The sequence below is a fragment of the Aotus nancymaae genome, unplaced genomic scaffold (assembly GCF_030222135.1).
Source record: "Aotus nancymaae isolate 86718 unplaced genomic scaffold, 86718_ANA_hifiasm-v0.15.2.pri h1tg000016l, whole genome shotgun sequence".
In the NCBI taxonomy this organism is placed as follows: domain Eukaryota; kingdom Metazoa; phylum Chordata; class Mammalia; order Primates; family Aotidae; genus Aotus; species Aotus nancymaae.
In genome coordinates this window covers 82,419,861-82,443,462 of record NW_026988428.1, presented here as the reverse complement: position 1 = coordinate 82,443,462, position 23,602 = coordinate 82,419,861, and the positions used below count along the sequence as shown (strand labels likewise).

At 39.7% G+C, this 23,602-nt stretch overlaps 1 protein-coding gene across 34 annotated transcripts in view; it reads right to left on the bottom strand.

Moving 5' to 3' along the window:
* Positions 1-12,717, bottom strand: part of PLEKHA5 (pleckstrin homology domain containing A5) — a 238,640-nt gene extending 225,923 nt beyond the window's left edge. For all 34 annotated transcript variants that reach the window (XR_010343070.1, XM_064377721.1, XM_064377732.1 and 31 more), the window contains exons 1-3: positions 12,555-12,717; positions 12,312-12,391; positions 10,004-10,061 (exon numbers count right to left, since the gene is read on the bottom strand). Coding sequence is in view for 33 of the 34 variants with exons in the window: in XM_064377721.1 (XP_064233791.1) it covers positions 10,004-10,061; positions 12,312-12,391; positions 12,555-12,646 (230 nt within the window). In the remaining variant the exon portion in view is untranslated. The remainder of the gene's footprint in view (positions 1-10,003; positions 10,062-12,311; positions 12,392-12,554) is intronic.
* Positions 12,718-23,602: the final 10,885 nt, after the last annotated feature.

Sequence of the window (23,602 nt, the reverse complement as noted above, 5' to 3'; positions counted from 1 at the left end):
GGAATTTTCACCTCAGAGGCAAATTGTTTTAGAGCATGTCTACCCAAAGAAACAATATATGTAAGGAATCCAAATTATTTGGAAGGGATAGGGAACAAAAACCACTCCCCATGTAGACAGCATCTACAGCAAGCAACCACTGGCAGCATTACTCAAGTACTGACACTGGGAATTACTCTTCAAGTAGTCAGTAACTTCAGAAGCACCAGAGAGAATCCCTGGCCTCACCTAGCAGAGTGAGGTTTCTACCATAGTGAAGTTCTACTGCCACTTGTGCTTAATTGGTTTCTTCAAACTCACTTGCCTCAGGACAGCCAATCTAGGATTGGCTTCTACTCATTCTTCCTCAAAATTCAGCACTTTCTCTTCATCCTCCCTGGTCCTGGCCTGAACCATCCTGAATAACTTCAACCATTCCTTCTGCAACACAAGGCAAAAAACCTTCCTTGAAGATCACTGGTACCATTACTTATTTTCTCAGAAGTTTACAGATGCTCAGGTTCATCGTCTTCCTGGCCTTTAGGCATTTTACACTGTATTATAAGAAGACTCTGGGCTTTTGGTTTTTCACATCTTGACTTCCATGCATGAACTGGGCCTTCCTCTCTAATTATATGTTTCTGGATGGCTTGCCAATATTAGTGCCTTGGCTCTAGCTAAGGACAGACAATGACTGAAGACTAATGGGCCAGTGTCTACTCTAGGAACAGGCATGTGATCCAAGGTAGTCAAAAGTCCTGTCCAAGATTTTTTTTATTTGCAACTAGAGAAGAAAACTTACATTTTAGGTTCAAAAGCTAAAAGGGTATATAATTTGGGGGTACAGGTAACCATTTTCCTGGTTAAAGAGAAGCTTTCTGTGGGCAGGCGGAGGGGGGGCGGTAGGCGGGAAGCAGGTGAGGAAAAGTCTTGAAGAATTCATTTGTGTCAGTCTTGAAATTAGTGTGAAAATAGTTTCCTGGCCGGATGCAGTGGCTGAGGCAGATGGATCACCTGAGGTCAGCAGTTTGAGACCAGCCTAGCCAACATGGTGAAACTCCCATCTCTACTAAAAATACAAAAAAAAATTAGCCAGGCGTGGTGACAGGCATGTGTAACCCCAGCTACTTGAGAGGCTGATTCAGGAGAATCACTTGAACCCAGGAGGCAGGGGTTGCAGTGAGCTGAGATTGAATCATTGCACTCCAGCCTGGGCAACAGTGAGATCTGTTTCCAAAAGAAAAAAGAAAATAGTTTCCTTTTTTGCTTACACTAGTTGGCTTTGGGTCACTGACATTTACAACAATAAAAGTTCTGACTTAGATGACAAATGAGAAGAAAAGAAATGCCCTGGGATGTTCAGATTTAGGAAAAGAGGCTTTTCTTACCATTTGTTCTAGGGCTTCGTTTCAAACACCTAATTGCCTATTACGTGCCAGGCACTGGAAACATAAAGATGGCTACAGTATAAGACTATCTCTGCCTTCAGAGAACTAATAGTTCAAAAGATTCTCTTGGGCATGGGTGGCTAACTAGCCACTTCAGAGAATAATTCCTAAGTATTTCAGAGGATGCTCCTTAATGACCAAGATGTTCCCCCAGTGGCTTTGAAATGTCTATCATCTGTACCTCATGAGGACCACTTTATTTCTTTTGGGTTTCTACCGGACCCACTGATTTCAGTATTTTAAGATTTAGTCTGCTTCACTTCTTCCATACTATTAACAATAGTATAGACTTCAGTAGTACAGTATTTCCTTTTCTTGAAACCAAAGCAAACTTAAAAAGTAGACTTTTTCCTTAGAGGATTTATGTAGTCTAATATACTATAAAATTTACTTATTTATTGTTTACTTTGTCTGACATTCTCTCCCTCATCATCCCACTCCCCAGAAGGGCAGAATTTTTTAGTTTATTTCATTTACTGATGTAACCTAATCACTAAGGCATGTAATTATGAGTTCAAAATGTATTCAAGAGAACTGAAAGAATAGAATGACTGATTGGAAGACCTTGCCACTAGGACTGAGATAATCATTAAAATCAGTTGGCTAAACATTGTTCTCTACTGGATGATAAAGAGCAACTTCTGCAGCAGCTTTCTCCTTTTGCTAAATTGCCATACCATACCAACTCCATCCCAAGTCTTTCTTTAGATACGGCAATGATTTCACTCAGGTTGTGGTCCAATCTCAAGACCAGGAGGCTATTTATTCTTCACCTTTCCAGTGACTTTACACTGCTCTATTCTGATCCACTATGCAAGGGTTCAGAGCTTAACTACAACAAAGACCTCTCTCAATAACTCCCACATTGGGCTAAGGCCTTTCAATATATGTAGTCAAAACACTAGGTATCCTTCGTAACATTTATCACAGTCTATCTTATAGATTTGTATGATTATTTTATCACGGGCTCCCCCACTAATTCAACTATAAAGTCCTTAAAAATATTGTCCATGTCTGCTTCATTCATAAGGCTTAAAGTACTTGGCACACAGTGAATATTCAATAAGCATTTGTTAATGAATAATTAGATGGATGAGTATGAAATTCCCAGCCTGAATCTATTATAAATAGGCAGATAGTCATTTAGGTAGCTGAGATAGGATAGGGGAGTGGGTTGTGTTTGTTTGTTATGAGGGGAGTAAGAAGATAACGTCAGGGTCCTTTGTGAAAGTCTGATATTAGCCACCTAAAATGCTATGTCCTCTCAAGCAGCTCAAAAACCAAACCATCATTTTTGTAGGGCTCCCCCTCCCACATCTACTTCTTTATTCCGGTCAAGGGTCTCATCATCATTCTTGTAGCCACTCAGACACAAAGGTTTTGAGTAGCTTTTGACCTCTTTTTTTTCTGTCAACCTCCTTGCTCAGCAAGACTCTTAAGGCCTGTCAACTCCTCTTTAATATCTTTGATCAATGGCCTCTTTCCTTTCCATTCCTGCTGCCACAAACTTGGTTCAAGTAACTACCCCATCATGGCAACAGACTCAGAAATGGTCTTCTTGATTCCCAGTTTGCTCCTGTTCAATCCATGCTGCCTATATCAAAATCTCCCTAAAAACCTTCATTTTGTGTAATTAATGCTATACTAAAAAACACTGCAAAGGCTTGCCCAGAAAATAAAAACCTCAGCCTGACATTCAAAGCCCAGACACAGTATGGTTCCAAACAGCATTCCTAGACTCACCTCCCATCATCCTAGCATTTTCTACAGAAACATCACTAATGAGCATAGTTAGCATTACTGATAACACATATAATCCGTGTTCCCACCCCCATGAATGTATCTGCCAGTCTTATCAACCCATCTGAATCCCATCCATACCCTCAGGCCTAGCTCAACTCCCACCTCTTCAAGTCTTTCCAGGGCAGCCCAGCCTAGGCTGCCTCTTCCTCCTCTGAATTCTCATGACTCAAACTGACAGAAAATTAGTATCATTTTTTTTTTTTTTTGAGATGGAGTCTTGCTCTGTCGCCCAGGCTGGAGTGCAGTGGTGTGATCTCAGCCCACTGCAACCTCCGCCTCCCAATTTAGCTGGGACCATAAGCGCCAGCCACCACGCCCAGCTAATTTTTGTATTTTTAGTAGAGACGGGGTTTCGCCATGTTGGCCAGGATGATCTCAAACTCCTGACCTCAAGTGATCTGCCCGTCTCGGCCTCCCAAAGTGCTGGGATTACAGGTATGAGCCACTGCACCCAGCCTAGTATCATTTTTTTACACCATTAACTCTTACACATACACACATACATGTAACTTTTCACCTGTAACCTCATCTTCCATTTATCTGTTATTCTAAAAAATGAAAAGATCACAAGAAAAGAGTATCTGCTAACAAATAAAAAAATTCCATCTTGTATAGGACAGACAGATTCTATGTAAGGCCCTGTCTCTGAGCCATTGACTCTTCAACTCTTCCAATACTTTTTGTCTTTTTGGTCTTGTTCACTTCCTCTCCCTTCCTAAACATAAGCCAGCTTTATGAAGAAGAAGAAATGAAGGGGTCTATCCAGATTAGGGAAGGAAAAAATCCCTTGACAAATCCAGAAAGTGTTCTTAAAATACAACCATTTGAGTTGTGGGGACTCTTCTTTCTCCATCTCGATTAACTCCTTAAATAATTAGGAGGCAGCAGTATCATCATCACAGATACCACTTATTTAGAGGCTGACTAGATGCCAGGCGTTATACTATATCACAGGAAATACAAGGAGGATATTGAGCAAACCTGGCTCTGAGCAGTGGTCCTGGTGCTAAAAATAAGGGTAAAAGAATTCCACAACAAAGACCACTGTGGCTGGAAGTCCTGGCACCCCAACTTGAAAAAGACAACAACAACAAAAAGGCTATTGTGAGGATTATGAGTTTACTGCTATGCTGAAGTGCCTAGCACTAAATAAGTCTATGTTCCCCACACCATCTCCCTGTTTTAATGCACTGCATATTTATCTCTACACTACAAAATCCTTGAAAGCTGAGATCATAGTTCATAGTTGTTTTGTACCTAATGAATTAGCATAAAATGCTTTATACATTTAAGGAATCACATATTAACAGTCCAAAACTCTTTTGTTATAAAAATGAAAAATAAATATAACGCCCACGAAGTGTTCTAAAGCATTATGTAGCTCTAGTAATCAAAATTTGGTTATAATATTACAGTAAGTATAGAACAGTTTTTGGCCAGGCGCGGTGGTAATCCCAGCACTTTGGGAGGCCAAGGCGGGTGGACCACTTGAGGTCAGGAATTCAAGACCAGCCTGGCCAAAATAGTGAAACCTTGTATCTACTAAAAATATAAAAAATAAGCCGGGCGTGGTGGCGGGCACCTGAAACACCAGCTACTTGGGAGGCTGAGGCAGGAGAATTGCTTGAACCCTGGAGGCAGAGGTTGTAGTCAGCTGAGATCACACACCATTGCACTCCAACCTGGACAACAAGAGCAAAACTCCGTCTCAAAAAAAAAAAGAGTAAGGTACAAAGCTACTTCAAATATCAAATATATAGTTAATATATTCTAATGTCTTTACAGCAGTTATGTTAGATTCCCCATCTTCATTCATATTTTGAATTGTGAAAATCTGAAGAAACAGATTTTCCTCCACACTTGCAACCCAACTTGTGGTAAGTTTGGAATTAGCATACATTAGATCCAGCTATTGCAGATACTGAAACAAAACCTCATTCTCTATTTACATATCTAAGAAAAAATTCAATTTTCAGAACTTAGAATTTTAGGTTAAAAAAAAGCAGTATGAAAACATAACCTCACAAAAATTGCATACTATTTTATACCCTGCAAATATTGTTTTGATCCCCAGTACTGCAATGACCTTTAAATAATCAGAACAAAGTTTCTTACTATTCAGAGAGCCTTAAGATTTGCTTGGCACTCTAAGTTAACCATCTTAAAGCTTTGAACCACAAAGGAATAATGAATGACACAACCATTGTAAGCTACCATGACCTGTCATTACAGAATCATTAAGCAGTATTTTCAAGGAGTAAGCAGAAAGCTTTATAACTCAAATGTATAAGATTTTCTTCTGTGCTTTATGGGCTAAGTTATTTGTTCCTAGTAAGAATAAGGAATACTTAAAGCCACACTTTACAAGTTATAAAATTCACTCATGTTAATTTTCAGCATTCTTCATAAAGATAAACAGCATGAATTAAGTTATAAAAACAATATGGAAATTCAGTAATCAAACTCAAACTCTGTGTATGTACTTACACACACAAACACACAGTAATATAATTAAGAGGCTGGCTAGCTTAGGGTACATAGAAAAATTACTTTACTCAGAAAAAAGTATTAAATATCTTTAAACATAAATATTTTTGGCCGGGCACCATGGCTCATTTCTGTAATCCCAACATTTTTGGGGGCCAAGGCAGAAGGACTGTGTGAGCCCAGGAGTTCAAAATCAGGCTGGGCAACATAGGGAAACCCTGTCTCTAAAACTAACTAACTAAGTAAATAAATAAATAAAATTAGCCAGGCATGGTGGCACACACTTGTGGTCCCAGCCACTCGTGAGGCTGAAGTGGGAGGATCACTTAAGCCCAGGAGGTCGAGGCTGCAGTGTTTCATGATGCAGCCACTGGACTCCAACCTGGCGACAGAGTGAGACCCTTCTCAAAAAAATGAATAAATAAGATTTTTCATATTTTACAATTTTTTTTTTTGGCCAAATGGATGTAAAGGAAAATACATTCCCATATATTACATATTTTGTTACCTAGCTGCAAACCTGTATTAAAAAACCAATTTTAAATAGTATGAAATAAACGGATTATTTAACGCAAACCTATACAACTCTTATTCTGATCAAGTCGTTTGCTGACATTAGCAATACTATCTGTTTACAAGACATGTACATAAACATTTTACAAGGAAACATAAGCACAAAAAGCAGCAAAAGAAAGTACACATAACTCTGGCACTACATACTTCAGACTCATCTGTGGTTGTCTATTCAAATCTTAAAGAGGGAGGATAAATAGTTAAGCAGGATAGAAAAGCTAGCTTTCTGGCAAGGTGAGGTGGCTCACACCACCTGTAATCCCAGCACTTTGGGAGGCAGAGGTGGGCGTATCGTGAGGTCTGGAGATCGAGACCATCCTGGCTAACACAAAAAATTAGCTGGGCATGGTGGTGCGTGCCTGTAGTCCCAGCTACTCGGGAGGCTGAGGCAGGAGAATGGCTTGAACCCCTTGAACCCGGGAGGCAGAGATTGCAGTAAACCGAGATCATGCCACTGCACTCCAGTCTGGGAGACAGAACAGACTCTGTCTTACAAGAAAAGCTAGCTTTCCATATTTCCCACATCATCTCTTCTTAGGACTACGAGTTCCTTGTTTTCCAGAATATTATAAATCCCAGAACAGTATAAAATTCAAAGAAATTTAGAAATGGAATTTAGAGGTTCCCTTTTCCAGGTAGCCTAATTTAAAGACGTGAAGACTGAGCTACAAAGTCGTTAAGAAGGTCAAGACCACAGTTCAGTTCCTATGACTTCCCCCCTACAATGTCCTCCCTTCTCTTACCACCTACAGAGATACAACTGTCAATATCAAAATATAATCCAAAGATAAATTCTCTCTGGTAACCTGCCAATTTTAACACCAACCAACATTTGTTCAGGAGAGGAATAATTTGAGAGTTACATGTGCTTCACTTCAGAACGGAAGTAGAAACAACTCAAATTCTTTAGGTCTCCCTTCTTGTTGTGAGAACCTTCCGGAACACAGGATTAGGAACAGTAAAAGGGCTGTCATGTCTTTTATTGGCCTTCCTATCTTTCCACTTCCCATGTGAACAAAAATCTACCCCGATAACCTTGTAACCTCCTTTACATAAAAGTTGATACATAACCAGCTTTCTTCATCTGAGAAAGAAACAACAGTGAAAAACTATAGCCACCAACATTAATCACGTTCCTACTTCAGACTCCTATCTTTTCCTCCACTCTAATATTCTAAATATAGTTTATGTTCCTGGGGTTTCTCATCCTGCTGTCTTTGCAAACTATAAGCTCCAAAGGCATGTTTCTGCTGTTTTATTATGTGTGTGACAAAGGAAGTAGTAATTCTGACTACATCATGAATTACTAATTTATGTGAAGGTACTCCAAATTGTAAAGTTTAAGACAAAAGTAGTACCCCTATCCTATTAGAATGATAAAACATCCCTAATTGCTCACAACAATACAAACAAGTAAAAAGTTTCTAGGCGATTACAGCCTACATTAGGGATTTAACTAATCTTAAAAGAAATTAGTCTTCTGACATAACCCAGAAAGATAAAGCAGTAGCACCTAACATTCAGTACATCACATATTCATCAATGGTTAGTTTTTTTTAAAGTTTAATGAGTGATATGCTACACTATGCTCAATTTTAGGAGAAATTACTTTTATAATATTATAAATTACTTATTGCTACTTTTGGACATAATTACTGGGTGTCTATGAATACCAAAATGATTAAAACCTGCAAGTTTAAAAATGTCTTTATAGTTAAAGTAAAATTATTACAGCTTTCTTATATTGTCTTAATTTTCCAGAGAAACCTACTTAAGGCATTAGACATGGCACTCAAATAAAATTCTAATTTGTTTAAGTAAACATAAAAGAAAATCTAATCAAAATGGCTCGTAAAACAAAAGAAACTCACTCAGTGTCTTCTTAACAGCTTAGTTCTAAATTAAAACATACATACTCAGCCCACACAGAATAAGATTTTGTACTGTCAAATAAACATTCATCCAAGAATACAGGTAAATAAATTAAAATGTTATTGAAAATTGAAATGTTACCTCTATTTTTATAAGATGAGCTAGGCTTAATGTACAGTAGTCAAAAAATTACATTGAATAAATAACCCAAAATGAAAAAACTGTTTTATTCATAAGTACCATTCTTCTACACTGACAAAAAAGCAGCAACCCTTTTCATGGCAATACCAACTCACTTTAATTTAGAATAAAAATAACCAATAGAAAACTATTAGATGACTGCATTTCACTCAAGTATTTTTTTAGGCCATCTAATAATGTACAGTATAATCTCCAAATAAAATATTTCACCAAAAAATATTCAGAGGACCATACCATGAAACTATTCCATTCCTGTATCTTCTGTTTTCTCTATTTCTACATCCAAAAGCAAGCATTCCTAATACCTATAAAAAGCCCTTGACATTTTATATAAGTATCTTTCCAAAAGAATAAAGGTAATTATAGTTTACTGGAAGTATAACATGATCTTAAAAATGTCATAGTAAAAATAACTTTCTAGGCTTAATGAAATAAAGGTAACTTTAGCTAGGTATCTGTTATTGTTAATAAACTACTGAAGTCTTTTATATATATATATATTTTTTATTGCATTTTAGGTTTTGGGGTACATGTGAAGAACATGCAAGATTGTTGCATAGGTACACACATGGCAGTGTGGTTTGCTGCCTTCCTCCCCAACTACTGAAGTCTTAACCAAATGTGGCATTTCAGCATTCTCTTTCACATCTCAGTTTATTAAAATTAAACAACAAAAAATGTTAAACAATAAAAACAAGCTCTTAGGTAAATAGTTTCTAATATAAAAATAAAAAGACAAAACCACCTATATTTTTCCTTGAGGGATTAAAATTTTTCTACATGATGTTGACCTCCAGCTTTGTAATCATCTCCAAGTTGTACTAAGTTATTAAGTTTGAACAGAAATTAGTTCAATTTTCTAAAGAACTGGTTTTAAGGTTGGAACTGACTGGTCATCTTTTCTCTCAAGCTCTACTAAAGCCTTTATTAAACAAACGTATCAATAAAATATCCTGACTTAGATATATTTAAATAAACTGAAGCAAAAATGCAAACAATGCTCCAATACATGCTCATGAAATATTCAGTAATTATCTCTATTTTTACTCCTTGACCGTCATTGTTATCAAAATGTGCTTAGCTTTACATCATTTTTGCTACCTATTAACAGCCTTGGTGAAAATACATATAAACAAAGTTCATTTAAAAAAAAAAAAGATTGTCACATAACTGAAAGATTTTTTTGTTATCTTTTAGCACAGAGAATCAAAGACCAAAACTTTAAGTACCACATAGCTAATGACCAAAGACTATAATCCTCAATTACCCAGGAATATACACAGAAGCACCAAAAATAAAAAAAAAAAGGTTGGTAATTGTGGTCATATTCTGATGAAGCTGGACTAGTCCAAAAGAAAAAAAAAAAAGAAACAAACAAAATTATTTTTAAAAGTGGTCATAAATGATCTAATTTCCAAATCAGTCAATCAATGAATATTCCAGGCAAATAACATTAGAAAACTAAGAGTGCCATTTTTTCTCTCAAAATTCCAATACTATACTAAATAAAAAATACAGTCAACATTATATGATCAACTTTAGAAAATCATGATGACGACTGGGAATACAACTATTCAATTGAGGGGTAATCACAGCATTCTAATTAAGAAGGGGAAAAAAATGAAAGTCAAAAAACTCACTTTATGTAGTATCTTGCACCTTCAAAGGTATATGCTTCTTCCCAGCCAGTAGGCAAATCTAAAACAATACATATATTACAATTAGTATTACTTCAATGATAGCAAAATAAGTCTCAATCCATTTTAATTATTCATTTTCATTTATTAGCTGTTTCAATTAAGTAGATTTCTAACAAAAAATTGTTGAGTGTACAATAGCAGATACCATTTTTTGAAAAATAGCAATTCAAATTAAAAGCCACCAGAAAAGTATCCACAATATTAGAGATGATCTGACCTCAGTACACACTGTAACGTATTAGGGTGGAGAGGAACTATGTTCTGGCACCCAAGAAAGCAAAGGGAAGCCTCCTAATCCTGGGTGAAACACCCATGAATGACTAGCAAAAAACCAAAATTGTGTATAACAGGCAACGCCTGCCTCTTCTTGGGTACATGGTGTCTATTTAAGACCGTATTTTTCAGCTACACAAATTTTAATCTAGGAAGTGTCACCGAAGAGAAGGGAGAACTTCCTAGGTACTTAATTAGTGGAAAAGAAATGTCATGGAATACTTCCGTGTGTGTTTCTAAAAATTTGACTAAGAGATATTAAGTTTCAGGTAGTAACGTTGGGAATGATTCAGGTGAATAATGGTATTATTATGTGTTATATATTACTTATTAATGACAAATTGTTTGGATTTCATCAAAATACCTTGTGTAAATAAAAACAACTGATATGTATACAAAACCATAGAGTCCAAGCAAAGTAAACCAAACCAGGACAAAAAAATGTGAAATCACGTAAGAGAGTAAATTTTTCCGTGGCATGTTTGTTATCAAATCTGTGGGGGTAACTAGGACAAATATTTGTATCACATATAACTCCATAGGATAATTAGCCTAACTAACTTAAATACCATATCCTCTTTTATGAAATCAATCTGTTATTACCCATAAAAGCAAAGAGGTCATCAAAGTTGGAATATGCGTGTAAAACACCAGAAAGGTATATTGAAGCAGAAGCCTGCACCGGGGAATTGAGAAACATGACGGTGTATTAGTCAGAAATGCCTTAAAAATGTAACCTCATCATGCTTGCTACACCAGCCTTTCCTTTCCTCCTCCACCTTTTTGCAAATTTGGAGACATTAGTCACTTCAGTGAACTCCAGCATTTTTAACAGAGAGGCAGGTTTGTTCAATATCCTGGCAACTAACAGATTCAGGGAATGTCAGAGTTGGAGAGAATGCACCCCAGAGGCCAGCTGTGAGGACTGCTGAAACTGGCCTCGCCTTGGACCCAAACTGCTCTCAAGCCTTTCCAATCACCAGGACTAGAGGCAGGCCGGTAAGAGAACACATGTTACATTTCAAAGACAAACAAGTTTCACGAATGTAAACAAAGAATGACAAAAGAAACCCAGACCAGCACAGAAACTACGATGAGCCTTTTTTCCAGCTCCACTCACACTTAAGCATTCAAACAAGCTCCCAAAGCCACCCGAGAGAGCCGCTTCCCCATGGACCCCCTCCAAAAGGGGCCCGGGTGCCCACACACGGGACACCCCCTCGCACGCCCACCGCCTCCAGGCAGTCTGTGCAACCTCCGTGCGGCTGCCGGGGACTTTGAATCAGGATCGCCAGCTACAGAGGCTGCGAACGCCTCCTCCGGCTCCGGCTGCTCCTACTGTGGCAGGAGGGAACGCGCCATGCGTTTCCCGAGCTGTTCCCCGTCAGAGACCATCGCAGCACCCCCGAACTCCTCTCCTCCTCCTCCTTCATCAGCCACCTACCCACAACTCCCACCTAGGAGGAGGAGGAAGCTGCACGGCAGGAGGCAGCCCTCCAGGGAGAAGGGGGAGGATGTGGTTATGTTATCCCGGCGGGCGAGCAGGGTTGGGGGCTTTAAGGAGAGTGGGTAAGGACTTCCTAAAGGTTGCTGGGGGGCAAGAGGGCAGCAGGGAGTCACCCGAGGGTGAGGAGCGTCCGCAGATGAAAAACTCAGGAGTCCAGGTTTCAGGGAGGGGAGCGTCGCCACTCTGGGGCGCGGGGGTCGTCTAGGTTGGGATGGGGGAGAGGGCGCAGGAAGAGGGCGCCGTCTCCAAGTGCTGATGAAAGGCTGAGGAGAAAGAGACGCCCGGAGACTCGAGAGAACTCCCGGCGGCAGAGCCCCCCGCGGCCCCTCTACCTGCGGCCGCCCGCGCCCCGCCCCGCCTCGCCGCCTCCGGGGGCCCGCGGCTTGGGGCAGGTTGCCGGGAGCCGGGCGGCCCGGGCTCTGCCGCCTCCTCCAGGCGGAGCCCAACTCCACTCGGGCCCGGCGTTACCTGTGCTCTGCCGCCGGTGTCCGGTGACCACGGCCTCGCCGGTGACGGGGTGCAGCCAGGTGGTGCTCTTGGCCTCCTCGCTGCAGGGGTGAGAGAAGGGGCAGACACGGAGCGTGAGAGGGGACGCGGGGGCGAGCCGAGGGGCTGCAGGGGCACAGACCCGGGCTCTCCCCAGTCTCGCCAGCCGTCCGCCTCCTGCCCTCCCGCCCCCGCGGGGCCCCCGCGCCGTCCCCGGCTCTTTACTTGATGAAGAAGACTCGGCCGCCCCTGGTGATCCCGTAAGTCCAGGACCGGGGCAGGGAGCAGATCCACTCCAGGTTCAGATCCGCCGCCATGTCTGATCCCCAGCCGCCGCTGCCGCCGCCGCCTTCTCCTGCTGCCGCCGCGGCTGCCGAGGGAGGAGGGAGCGAGCGAGCGAAGGAAGCAAAGGAAGCGAAGGGAGCGCGGAGCGAGAGCGGCCGGAGCGCGCCTCTCCGGCCCGGCGCGCCCCCGCGCGCTCCCTACCCCCTCGGGCGGCGCCCGCCCCGCCGCCCCGGCAGGGTCCGGCCCCCGTCGCCGCCCCTCCGCATCCCCGCGGCCGCCGGACTGCCGCCCCGCCGCGCGCTCGGGGGTTGGGCGTGCGGCGCCGCGCCCCACGGCCAGACCCCTCCCTCGGGCCCCTCCCGCGTGCCCGCCCCCTCCGCCGCGCTAAGGTTCCGGGATCGATTTAAAAAAAAAAAAAAAAACCGCGTCCTGCCCCCGGGGCTTCGCCCGAAGGCTTGCCATCCCAGGGCGCGATTCAAAGGGAGCTAGTCATCCCTGCGCCCCGGACTTCTCTCTTCTAAACAACAAAAACACAGCGTCTGAGCTTTGTTTTATAAGAGCTGTTGGAGAGCCAACTGATTTTTCAAATATATTTATCGTTTTAAAATGGAAAGCTGTTTTTATTACAGCACACGAAAGGCTTTTCCTGTTTGTTGTGCGCCAGATATCAAAGGTTGGACTACATACGGGCCCCATGAAATACGAGTGGATTTAGACTTGACAAAGCGAGTTTTTTTCTCTTCGTAGGCCCTTTAAGTCATATCTTACAAAAACTCTCTTTTTCTTGTACTTGTTTTTGAAGATTCGTTTAATATCAGTGTGGATTTTTAATTCCCCCTGTCTCCAATAGATCACAATAATAGCTTATTTTACTGAGTCCTTGTGATGGTGTACATTTTTAAATCCCCACAACAACCCTTTATATATATATATGATGTGTGTGTGTGTGTGTGTGTGTATGTGTGTATACAATCTATAAAAATCCCCATTTTACAGATAGGAAAAATGAACTTTAAAAACACAGTGGTTTGCCCAGTTGTAGTGATAACTGCCAAAGCCTGGATTCAAACTGACTGTAGGATTTCATAAGTCTATTTGTATAACCGCTTTGCTGTACAAGCCTACTTTGTTTTATTGCAATTCACTTTATTGCTGTTTGCAGATATTTCATTTTTTACAAATTGAAGGTCTGTGGCAACTCTGCATGAAACAAGTCTGTCAGCACCGTTTTTCAACAGCGTTTGCTCACTACGTGTCTCTGTGGCACATTTTGGTAATTCTTGAAATCTTTCAAACTTTTTCATTATTGTACCTGTTATAGTGATCTGTAATCAGTGATCTTTGATGTTACTGTTGGAATTGTTTTGAGGGCACCATGAACTAAGCCCATGTAAGACAGGAAACTTAATAAATGCTTGTGTTCTGACTGCTCCACCGTGCAGCTGTTCCTCTCTTTCCTTCATCATGGGCCTCCATATTTCCTGAGATGCAACAATATTGAAATTAGGCCAACCAGTAACCCTACAATGCCCTCCAAGTGACCAAGTGAAAGGAAGAGTTGCATATCTCTTACTTTAAATCAAAAGCTAAAAACGATAAAGCTTAGATGTGTCAAGAGCCAAGAGAGGCCAAAAGCTCGGCCTCGTATCAAATAATTATACAAGTTGGGAATGCAAAGGAAAAGTTATTGAAGGAAATTGAAAATGCTACTCCAGTGAATACCCTAATTGTTAAGAAAACAAAACAGCCTTATTGCAGATAGGGAGAAAATTTTAGTAGTCTGGGGAGAAAATCAACCCAGCCACAGCATTCCCTTTAGCCAAAGCCTAATCCAGAGCAAGGCTCTAACTCTTTTCAATCTTATGATGGTTGAGAGAGCTGAGGAAGCTGCAGAAAAAAAGGTTGAAGCTAGCAGAGATTTAAGGAAAGATACCATCTCCATCACCCACTAGTACAAGATGAAGCAGCAAATAATGATGTAGAAGCTGCAGCAAGTTATCCAGAAAATCTAGTTAAGATCACTGAAGGTGGCTACACTAAACATTTTCAGTGTAGACAAAACAGCCTACTATTGGAAAAAGATGCCATATAGGACTTTCATTGCTAGAGAGGAAAAGTCAATGCCTGACTTCAAAGCTTCAAAGGGAAGGCTGACTCTTTTGTTAGGAGATAATGCAGCTGGTGACTTTAGGTTGAAGCCAGTTCTCATTGACCATTCCAAAAATTCTAAGGGCCTTAAAAATTATACTAACTATACTCTTCCTGTGCTCTGTAAATGGAACAACAAAGCCAAGATGACAGCACATCGGTTGTGGCTTACTGAACATTTTAAGTCCACTGTTCAGACCTACTGCTCAAAAAAAAAAAAAAAGTGATTCCTTTCAAAACACTTCTGTTCATTGATAGTGCACATGCTTACCCAAGACCTCTCCTGGAGACATACAAGGAGATTAATATTGTTTTCATGCCTGCTAACCCAACATCCATTCTGCAGTTCATGGATCAAGGAGTCATTGTGACTTTCAAGTCTTATTACGCAGAAAGTACATTTCATAAGGCTATAGCTGCCATAGATAGTGGGTCTTTGGATGGATCTGGAAAAAGTATATTGAAAAGATTGATCATTCTAGATGCCATCAAGGACATTTGTGACTTAAGGGAGGAAGCCAAAAGATCAACATTATCAGGAGTTTGGAAGAAGTTGATTCCAACCCTTGTGGATGAGGGGTTCAAGACTTCAGTGGAGGCAGTAACTAAAAGTGTGGAAATAGCAAGAGAACTAGAATTAGAAGTAGAGCCTGATGGGACTGAATTGCCACAATCTCATGGTAAAATTTGAAGAAGTTGCTTCTTATGGATGAGCAAAGAGATTTCTTGAGATGGAATCTACTCCTCGTGAAGATACTGTGGACATTGTTGAAATAACAACAAATGGTTTAGAATATTATATAAATTTAGTTGATAAAGCAGTGGCAGGGTTTGAAAGGATTAATTCCAATTTAAGGAAGTATACTGTGTGTAAAATGTTATCAAACAGTATCACATGCTACAAAGAAATCTTTCATGAAAGGAAGGGTCAATCAATGTAGCAAACTTCATTATTGTCTTTAAGAAACTGCAACAACCACTCTTACCTCCATCAACACTAGCCTGACTGGTCAGCAGCTATCAACAACAATGAGGCAAGATCCACCAGCAAAAAGATTAGGACTCGCTGGAGACTCAGATGATCATTAGCATTTTTTATCATTAAAGTTTTTTTTTTGAGATGGAGTCTCGCTTGGTTGCCCAGGTTGGAGTGCAGTGGCACAATCTTGGCTCACTGTAACCTCCTTCTCCAGGGTTTAAGCAATTCTCTTGTCTCAACCTCCTGATTAGGTGGAATTACAGGTGCACGCCACCATGCCCAGCTAAGTTTTGTATTTTTATTAGAGACAGGGTTTCACCATGTTGGCCAGGCTAATCTCGAACTCCTGATCTCAGGTGGTCCACCCGCCTTGGCCTCCCAAAGTGCTAGGATTACAGATGTGAGCCGCTGTGCCCGACTAAAGTATTTTTTTAGTTAAGGTATGTACATTTTTTAGCCATAATGCTAGTGCACCCTTAATGGATTACAGTATAGTGTAAATATAACTAATGCATGCACTAGGAAACCAAAAAATTTGTGTGACTCACTTTATTGCTGCGTTCGCTTTATTGTTGTGACCTGGAAATGAGCCAGCAGTATCTCCTAGGTATGCCTGTAGTTAAAAATAAGTCTTGTCTCCCTTCCTCCTGCATTTGTTCTTTGAACAGGGCAGATTTCACTGCGACTGAGATCTTCTCCCTTAACACCATCTAAGAGTAACTGCCTCTTCTCATTGTCTCTGGTCTTTTACCACACTTGGAATCACTTATGCGTCTTTGCAGCAAGATGACTCATTCCAACAGGATGCACAGTTCAATAATAATAGTACTACTTAGTATTCTTATAGCACCTTTTTGTGACCAGTTTTGGGTGTTTCTGAAGCATGATCTCATTCATCTTCTCAGTAACTTTAAAAGGCAAATAATGTTTTTCAACATTTAAGGAAACTAAGGCACAGAAAGAGTAAATGACCTTGGATAAAGCCATATCCAGCAAGTCATGTGGGGCCTGGATGAGAATGCAGTTTCACTGAACTTTTTCTCCCATGCTCTGATTCCCCAAGGCCATTCTGTCTTTAGTGAAAAGGAGTCTGCAATTACTGCTATAATTTTCCTGTCCATCTGCATACACAAGGGGGAAAAAAATAACATCATTTTCATGTTTTCTCTTTTGGCTCCTTTGCATTCTCCTCTTTCATTTCACTACTTATTACTTCTTGACATCTTATCTCCTGCCCAGTCTCTGGAAAAAAATGACTCTTTTTTTTTTAATCACTGAATAACTAGCAGGAAGTGTTCCACATTAGCATCAGTGGTCGCTGGAAATAATATAGCAAGAAAATCAAGAGCTACTGACTTTGTATTGTGCTGTCATTGCAAATAAAAAATCTAAAGTGAATCTTTTAATATCATCATAACTTTGCAAATATAGTACCAGTTAGTCCAGCTACAGCATTAGACTTTTTGGCTGTGTACTACTGGGAAGTCTGTAAGTTGACCATATGCAGTACTGGTAATTCCTTTTAGCTCTAAATCTTTTGACATTACAAGATTCATTAGTGCAAGGCACATTTCAAAAAGCAATAGAAATTCTCTTCGTAACAACATGTATCTTAAGAAATCACATTCACAGTGCTTAAATGGCAGTCTAGAATCTTACATACAATTCTATAATACGTACCCAAATTTAGGAAAAGCAGTAAATAAAAAACTTATGACACATATACAAAAAGAGGCATGCTTCTGATTTGGGGAAATAATTGCCCTTAGGGCTTCCAAGAGCCAGTTAAAGCAGCCTCAATATTAGAAAGATGGGCACTCTGAAAAATTTCCATCCTTAATGAATAAAATTGTATTTTTCTTAAAATCTTTCTAGAATACCCTGTCTCTGTAACTATGTCTGTATCTAATTCTGCTTTATTTCGTAGTTGCGTGTATATGTGAGTCTCCTTCACTGTAGTGAGATAAGAATCATGCGCTTCCCACCACAGAATCTCCACAACATTGAGTCAGCACTAGAATGGTTACTGAATTTAATTTTCTTCCCAATGCTTCTACCTCTCAACAGAGTTATTTCCCAATAACATATCCTCTCAAGCCTCCCCGCTTTTTTTTGAGACAGAGTCTCATCCTGTTGCCCAGGTTGGAGTGCAATGGCACAATCTCAGCTCACTGCAACCTCCACCTCCTGGGTTCAAGCTATTCTCCTGCCTTAGCCTCCCGCGTAGCTGGGATTACAGGCATGCACAACCATGCCTGGCTAATTTTTTTGTTTCTTTAGTAGAGAAGGGGTTTCCATGTTGGCCAGGCTGGTCTCGAACTCCTGACCTTCGATGATCCGCCTGCCCAAAGTGCTGGGATTACAGGTGTGAGCCATCCCACCTGGCTGAATATCCCCCTTTTTATTTATCATCCCATACCTCTTCAATAACTGACTCAGATCTAAACTCATATCTAACCTCTGCTTTTTATTGTTTTTTTTTTCATATTTCCATCCTATGAGACTATTCAATTTCTTATGTCATGATCTGCCTTTTGGAGAAGGATTATCCAATGACTATCACAGCACAGCCGAAAAAAGAGGAGGTTTAACAAGTACTAAGCACTAAAAATAAACCTCACTCACTCCATATATGGAGGAAAATCCTTGTTCTAAAGAGCTTATAGTTCAAACAAAGCAGAAAAACACAATGACAAGAAAAACACAAAGTTAAGTTTTCTAAAATATGTGAAAGGAAAAAGAACAAGGTGACATCTGAGAAAGCAGCTAATCAATTTGTTTCCCTTTTTAAAGGGAATGGGAAAAAAGTATGAGTTCTAGAAAGGGGAGAAAGAGGATCATGAGAGAGAAAATAATTCCTTGTACTATTAAGAAGCATCTATAATTCATACATATATAAATGTTTATTAAAATCTACCAACAAACTTTTGTGACTTTTATTTGGTTGTCTTTCCAAATATCTCTGTGATACCTCATATATTACATTATTGCATGATGCATGATGTACCTCATATATCACATGTTGCATTATTAATTCACAAAATAAAGATGATGAAGCCTCACTCTGTTACCCAGGCTGGAGTGCAGTGGCATGATCTCTGCTCATTGCAACCTCCGCTTCCCAGGCTCAAGTGATCCTCCTACCTAAGCCTCCTGAGAAGCTGGGACCATAGGCGCAAACTACCAGCCCTGGCTAAGTTTTTTTATTTTTGGTTAGAGATGGGGTTTTACCACATTGCCCAGGCTGGTCTTGAACTCCTGAGCTCAGGTGATTCACCCACCCACCTTGGCCTCCCAAAGTTCTGGGATTACAGGTGTGAGCCACCACACCCAGCTGACAAAATAAAGAACATTGTAAACAGTTCCTGTAACTTTTAACTAGTCAACAGTAAGGTGTTATAAATCATCAAAAGTCCATAGGGAAGGGCAAAATATATGATCCAATTAACTTAGTGGAAATCTAGGCAGAAAGACCTGAGACAAGGGTCTAAGGCAGAGAAGAAATATAAAATTTTGAAACAAATTTATTAAAGCTTTTTTCTGTTACAAAATGGATGCAGAAAGATAAAAATAAAATTATTTCTTTCACTCATTCATTCAATGACTATAGACTGTATAGGGTCCCTACCATTCTGCTGGGTGATAGCAAGGAAAAGACTTGGCTATTTTGGGCAGCTTAGAAAGGGAAATGGAGATTTAAGTGTAGTGTGGGAAGTAGCATCTCCATCCTTGTCGTAGACTATAAATCTTCTGTAACTGTTATTTTTCAAGGGTGTCCCATGAACCATTCAACGTCTATCCTGAACTACAGTCTTTTAATGTTGATGTTTTGGAGTGCTCTTCAGTTATGAAAAGGGAGAGTTGAAAGAAATATGTAACAGCACTAGTTATTTTGCTGCTGGCTGATCTCTTGACTACAGCAGGGATTCTAGACAATGTTTAGGGCATCTGCCCGGAGGCATGGAGAATAAAAAGGAAGGAGATGGTTTAAAATGTTTTCAGGGAGCTTGCATCTGAAACCCTGGACCTGTTCAAATTAAACATCTCTTCTTTACCTCAGTCAGGGAAACTGTAATTATCTACTTCTGTCTTTGCTATAAAAGAGAAGGAGCGAAATTCTAATAGCAGAGAATTAAGAAAAGAAGTATGTTATAATGCGGGAGCAGGGGCAGGGTAGGGAGGGGGAACGTTGAGTCAGGAGTCTGGCTGAATTTTATGCTTGGCCTTGCCATTAATTAGTTGTGTGACTTTAGACAAATCTTTTAACCTCCACTTCCCACTCAGACCTCTGGATCCTCATGTGGAAAGTGAGGCCATAGGTCTATTTAAGACATTAAATATGACATTTTTTCCCTCTAAAGTCCGGTGCACTCCAGTGACTGAAGTCGGGGATGTTTTGTCACAGTGAACAGACACGAGTAAGACGTCTGCTCTATAGAATTGTTTAGGATTTTCTGCCACTGGGATGGCTTGTTAATAAAAAAGTTCGGAAGCGCAATTTACAGTGTTCTCCACACACGTTTGTACAAAGGGCTCTATAACATAGACGTTATAACACATTCTAAGCAAGAAAATGGGCTCCTCATAGATATTATATACTGTAGCCATTAAGTGGTAGACTTAGGGCTTGAACCACCTTCTTCGGACATTAGGTTTTAAATTCTGTCCACGAGACACTCCTTTCTGAGCCAAGCTTCATTCACTGTGTCTATTTCCTCAGGCCCAGTCACTGTTCTACCTACTGCAGTTGTTATCTGCTCTTACCACTTCACTGTGCCTGCTCTTCTGGGTCACCAGTTGCCATGCTGTAAGCTACCAAGTCCAGGGGTATTTTGGTTCTGAGCTTTTCCAGCCTTCATACTGTATTAATGTAGTCACCACTTCTACTCCCTGAAACCCTCCACTTTTTGGTTTTATGGCACTACTTCCTGCAGTTCTCTTGCTCTTGTGGCAATATTTATCAAAGTGTGTTCTATAAATCATCTGCAACCAAGTCACTGGGGATGCTTATTTAAATTCATTCCTGGGCCCTACCCCAGACCCATTCAACCAGACCTTCTGAGGGTTAGCCAAAGGAATTGGCATTTGACAAGCACTTTGGTGATTCTTGTATACACTAACATATGAGAGCTACTGCCTAGGATTATAATTCCTAATCTATGTTTCCACCCTAGACCTGTCTCCTAATTTCTAGACCATATATCAAATTTTCTTCTAGACACGTTTCTTCTGGAACATTCCTTCTGGATGTTCCTTAAGTACTTCAAACTCAACATGCCAAAACAAGTCACTTTTCCTCCAAATGCTTGCAACACCCCATCTACCCTCTTAGTGAAGGGTACCAGCATCCAACCAAATACCCGCATCAGAAACTTCAAAATCATTTCCCCACAACTAGTCAGTTAATAAATTGTATTATCTGTCCATTAAATATATCACACAATTATCTCTTCCTTATTTCCATATCCTAATATGAGCACTCATCACTGCCACCCAAACGATTTTTCAAAAATGCAAATCTAATTATGTTTCTTTCTTACTTGAAATCCTCTCATGGCTCAAAACACTTACAGGATAAAATCCCAAACCTGTTGTTTGTCATTCGAGGACCTTCCTGATCTAAGCCCTGCCAGTCTACGTGTTAGCCATATGGAATGGCCCACTGCTCTCTGAACCAGCCAGGTTCTTTCAAGCCTCTGCACATGCTACTCTCTCTTCCTAGAAGGCCTTCTTTCCTGTTTATGTAACAAACTCCTATCAATGTTTAACTTCTTAGCCCAAAAGTTACTTCTGGTATGAAACCATCCCTGATTCCTTTGGATCAATCTGATAGCTCCTTCTACCATACTCACGTATCTTCACTACTGAAATGATATTATAGCTTATATCTTTTTCTCCTCCTTAAACTTCCTAAATGAAACATTTTATTTATCTTCATCATCTAGCATTCAATAAACGTTATTAAAATGAATGAAGAATAATACTTATATTTACATAATGCTCTATATTTTACAAAGCACTCCATATTTGATACTTATTTCTGCTTGTATTACTGTGACCTGCCAGTGAGTTATGTTTCTATCCTTTCTTAGCTTTAACACTCCGTTTAGCTTTTTATAGACTGTCCCATATAGAAGAGAAAAAAATGGCATGGGCCCAAGAGCAGCATAGCAGTGTATGAAAATAGCTGCTTTCCACAGAGCTGTCTACCTGGCTTAAAAATTACTAAGGATTTATAGATATTTGAATAAGACACTGAAGGACAGAAAGAATTCAGCCTTATATTTAGTTTGTTAAAGAAACCTACGGTCCTTCCTTTATGAACAAATTCTTCCTAGAGAAAGTGTATTGATAAAAGTAATGTGTAGTAGTTAGAGAATAAAATAAAATTTAGCTACACTAACTGGGGGGAAAAAACCTGTGTAAATTTATAATCACTGAAGATATGTGTAGCTGTAAGTGACAATGGTTATCAGATCTCATACCCTAAGCTTAAAGGATAAGTGGAAGAATGAAGAAGACTAATTTTCTTCCTGTTCATTAGCATTTTACACAGTGCATGGGTACTCTACAAGTAGACTCTAAATGGACTATTTTTATTTAATATTTTGGATAAGTTCTTGCTTAAAGCAAGAAATTCTTCCCCATCTGACCATTTATATCTTTTAATAGAAAGTTATGCACACACACACACACACACACACACAAACACACTTGATTTTAACCAGTTTCCCTGAATTTCTAATTCGATGTTTGATCCAGTTACTTGTGGGACTATATAAATAATGATATATAATGCAATATCTTTAGTTAATTGTAATGTATTTTACAGCCCAAATTAAGGAAAATTTAATGCAAATGCAAATTTGTGCATTATCATAGGCTTTGCCTTGTGCATAGTTTGTATTCAACAAATGTTTAGTAACTGAATGAATCATAAAATAGCAGTGTACAGTGCTAAGGGAAAAAATTCAGACTTTTGAACAAACTCCTCTGTCTTGGATACATTTTTCTTAAAACCAAGCAGTTGTAAATTCAGAAGTATCTTACCAGTTGAATTTTGGATCTGAAGAACATATGTGTCCGACCTAAGAAAATCAAGAAAAAGTTATGAATAACTACAATAAGAAATGTGAGCAGATTTAAACTGAAAAGGGCTGAGAAAATGAATCATATCAGCTTAAATTTCTCTCTTTTTTACAATGCCATGTGGGGTAACAGGGGGAAGGGGAGAGACTGAGCTATGTGGAAACTGTTATGGTGAAAGCCTTGCTGCCCACTGCAGGCCTGCCCCACTAGGATTATGTGAGAGTGACCAGGAGACAACATTGGTTGGAAAGTCAATGTGTTATTCTATTTCAAATTATGTCACCCTGAGCTCAACTTTACCATTTACATAAAGTAGATAGAATTCGCTATTTATGTTTTTTACAGAGTATTTTAAGAGAGTATTTTTCACAATCTTGATAAAAGAATAATTTTTAAATATTTGTAATTGTCTTAACATTCCTCGTTGACAAAATGCAGTTAATTCTGTTTGCCACCAGTATTTAGCATGTTCAGAAGATCAGATGATAGTCTTAATATTGATGGAAATAAAAGATTCTCTTGCGTTCATAAGCAAAAAATTTGGTGCTAAATATTTTTATAGCTGGAGAAGTTCTCTATACTAATGCTCTACAGCACCTTTATGACATTTGAGTAGAGATTTTTTGTTTGCAATTTATTCAATCAATTTAAGTAATGAACACTTTTCATGAATCTAATATATGTTAGACATTATGCTAGAGATGCTGAAGATACAAAGACATATAAATTCAGGTTTTCACTGAAGGCATTAGAGTCAAGTTGAGGTGAGAAA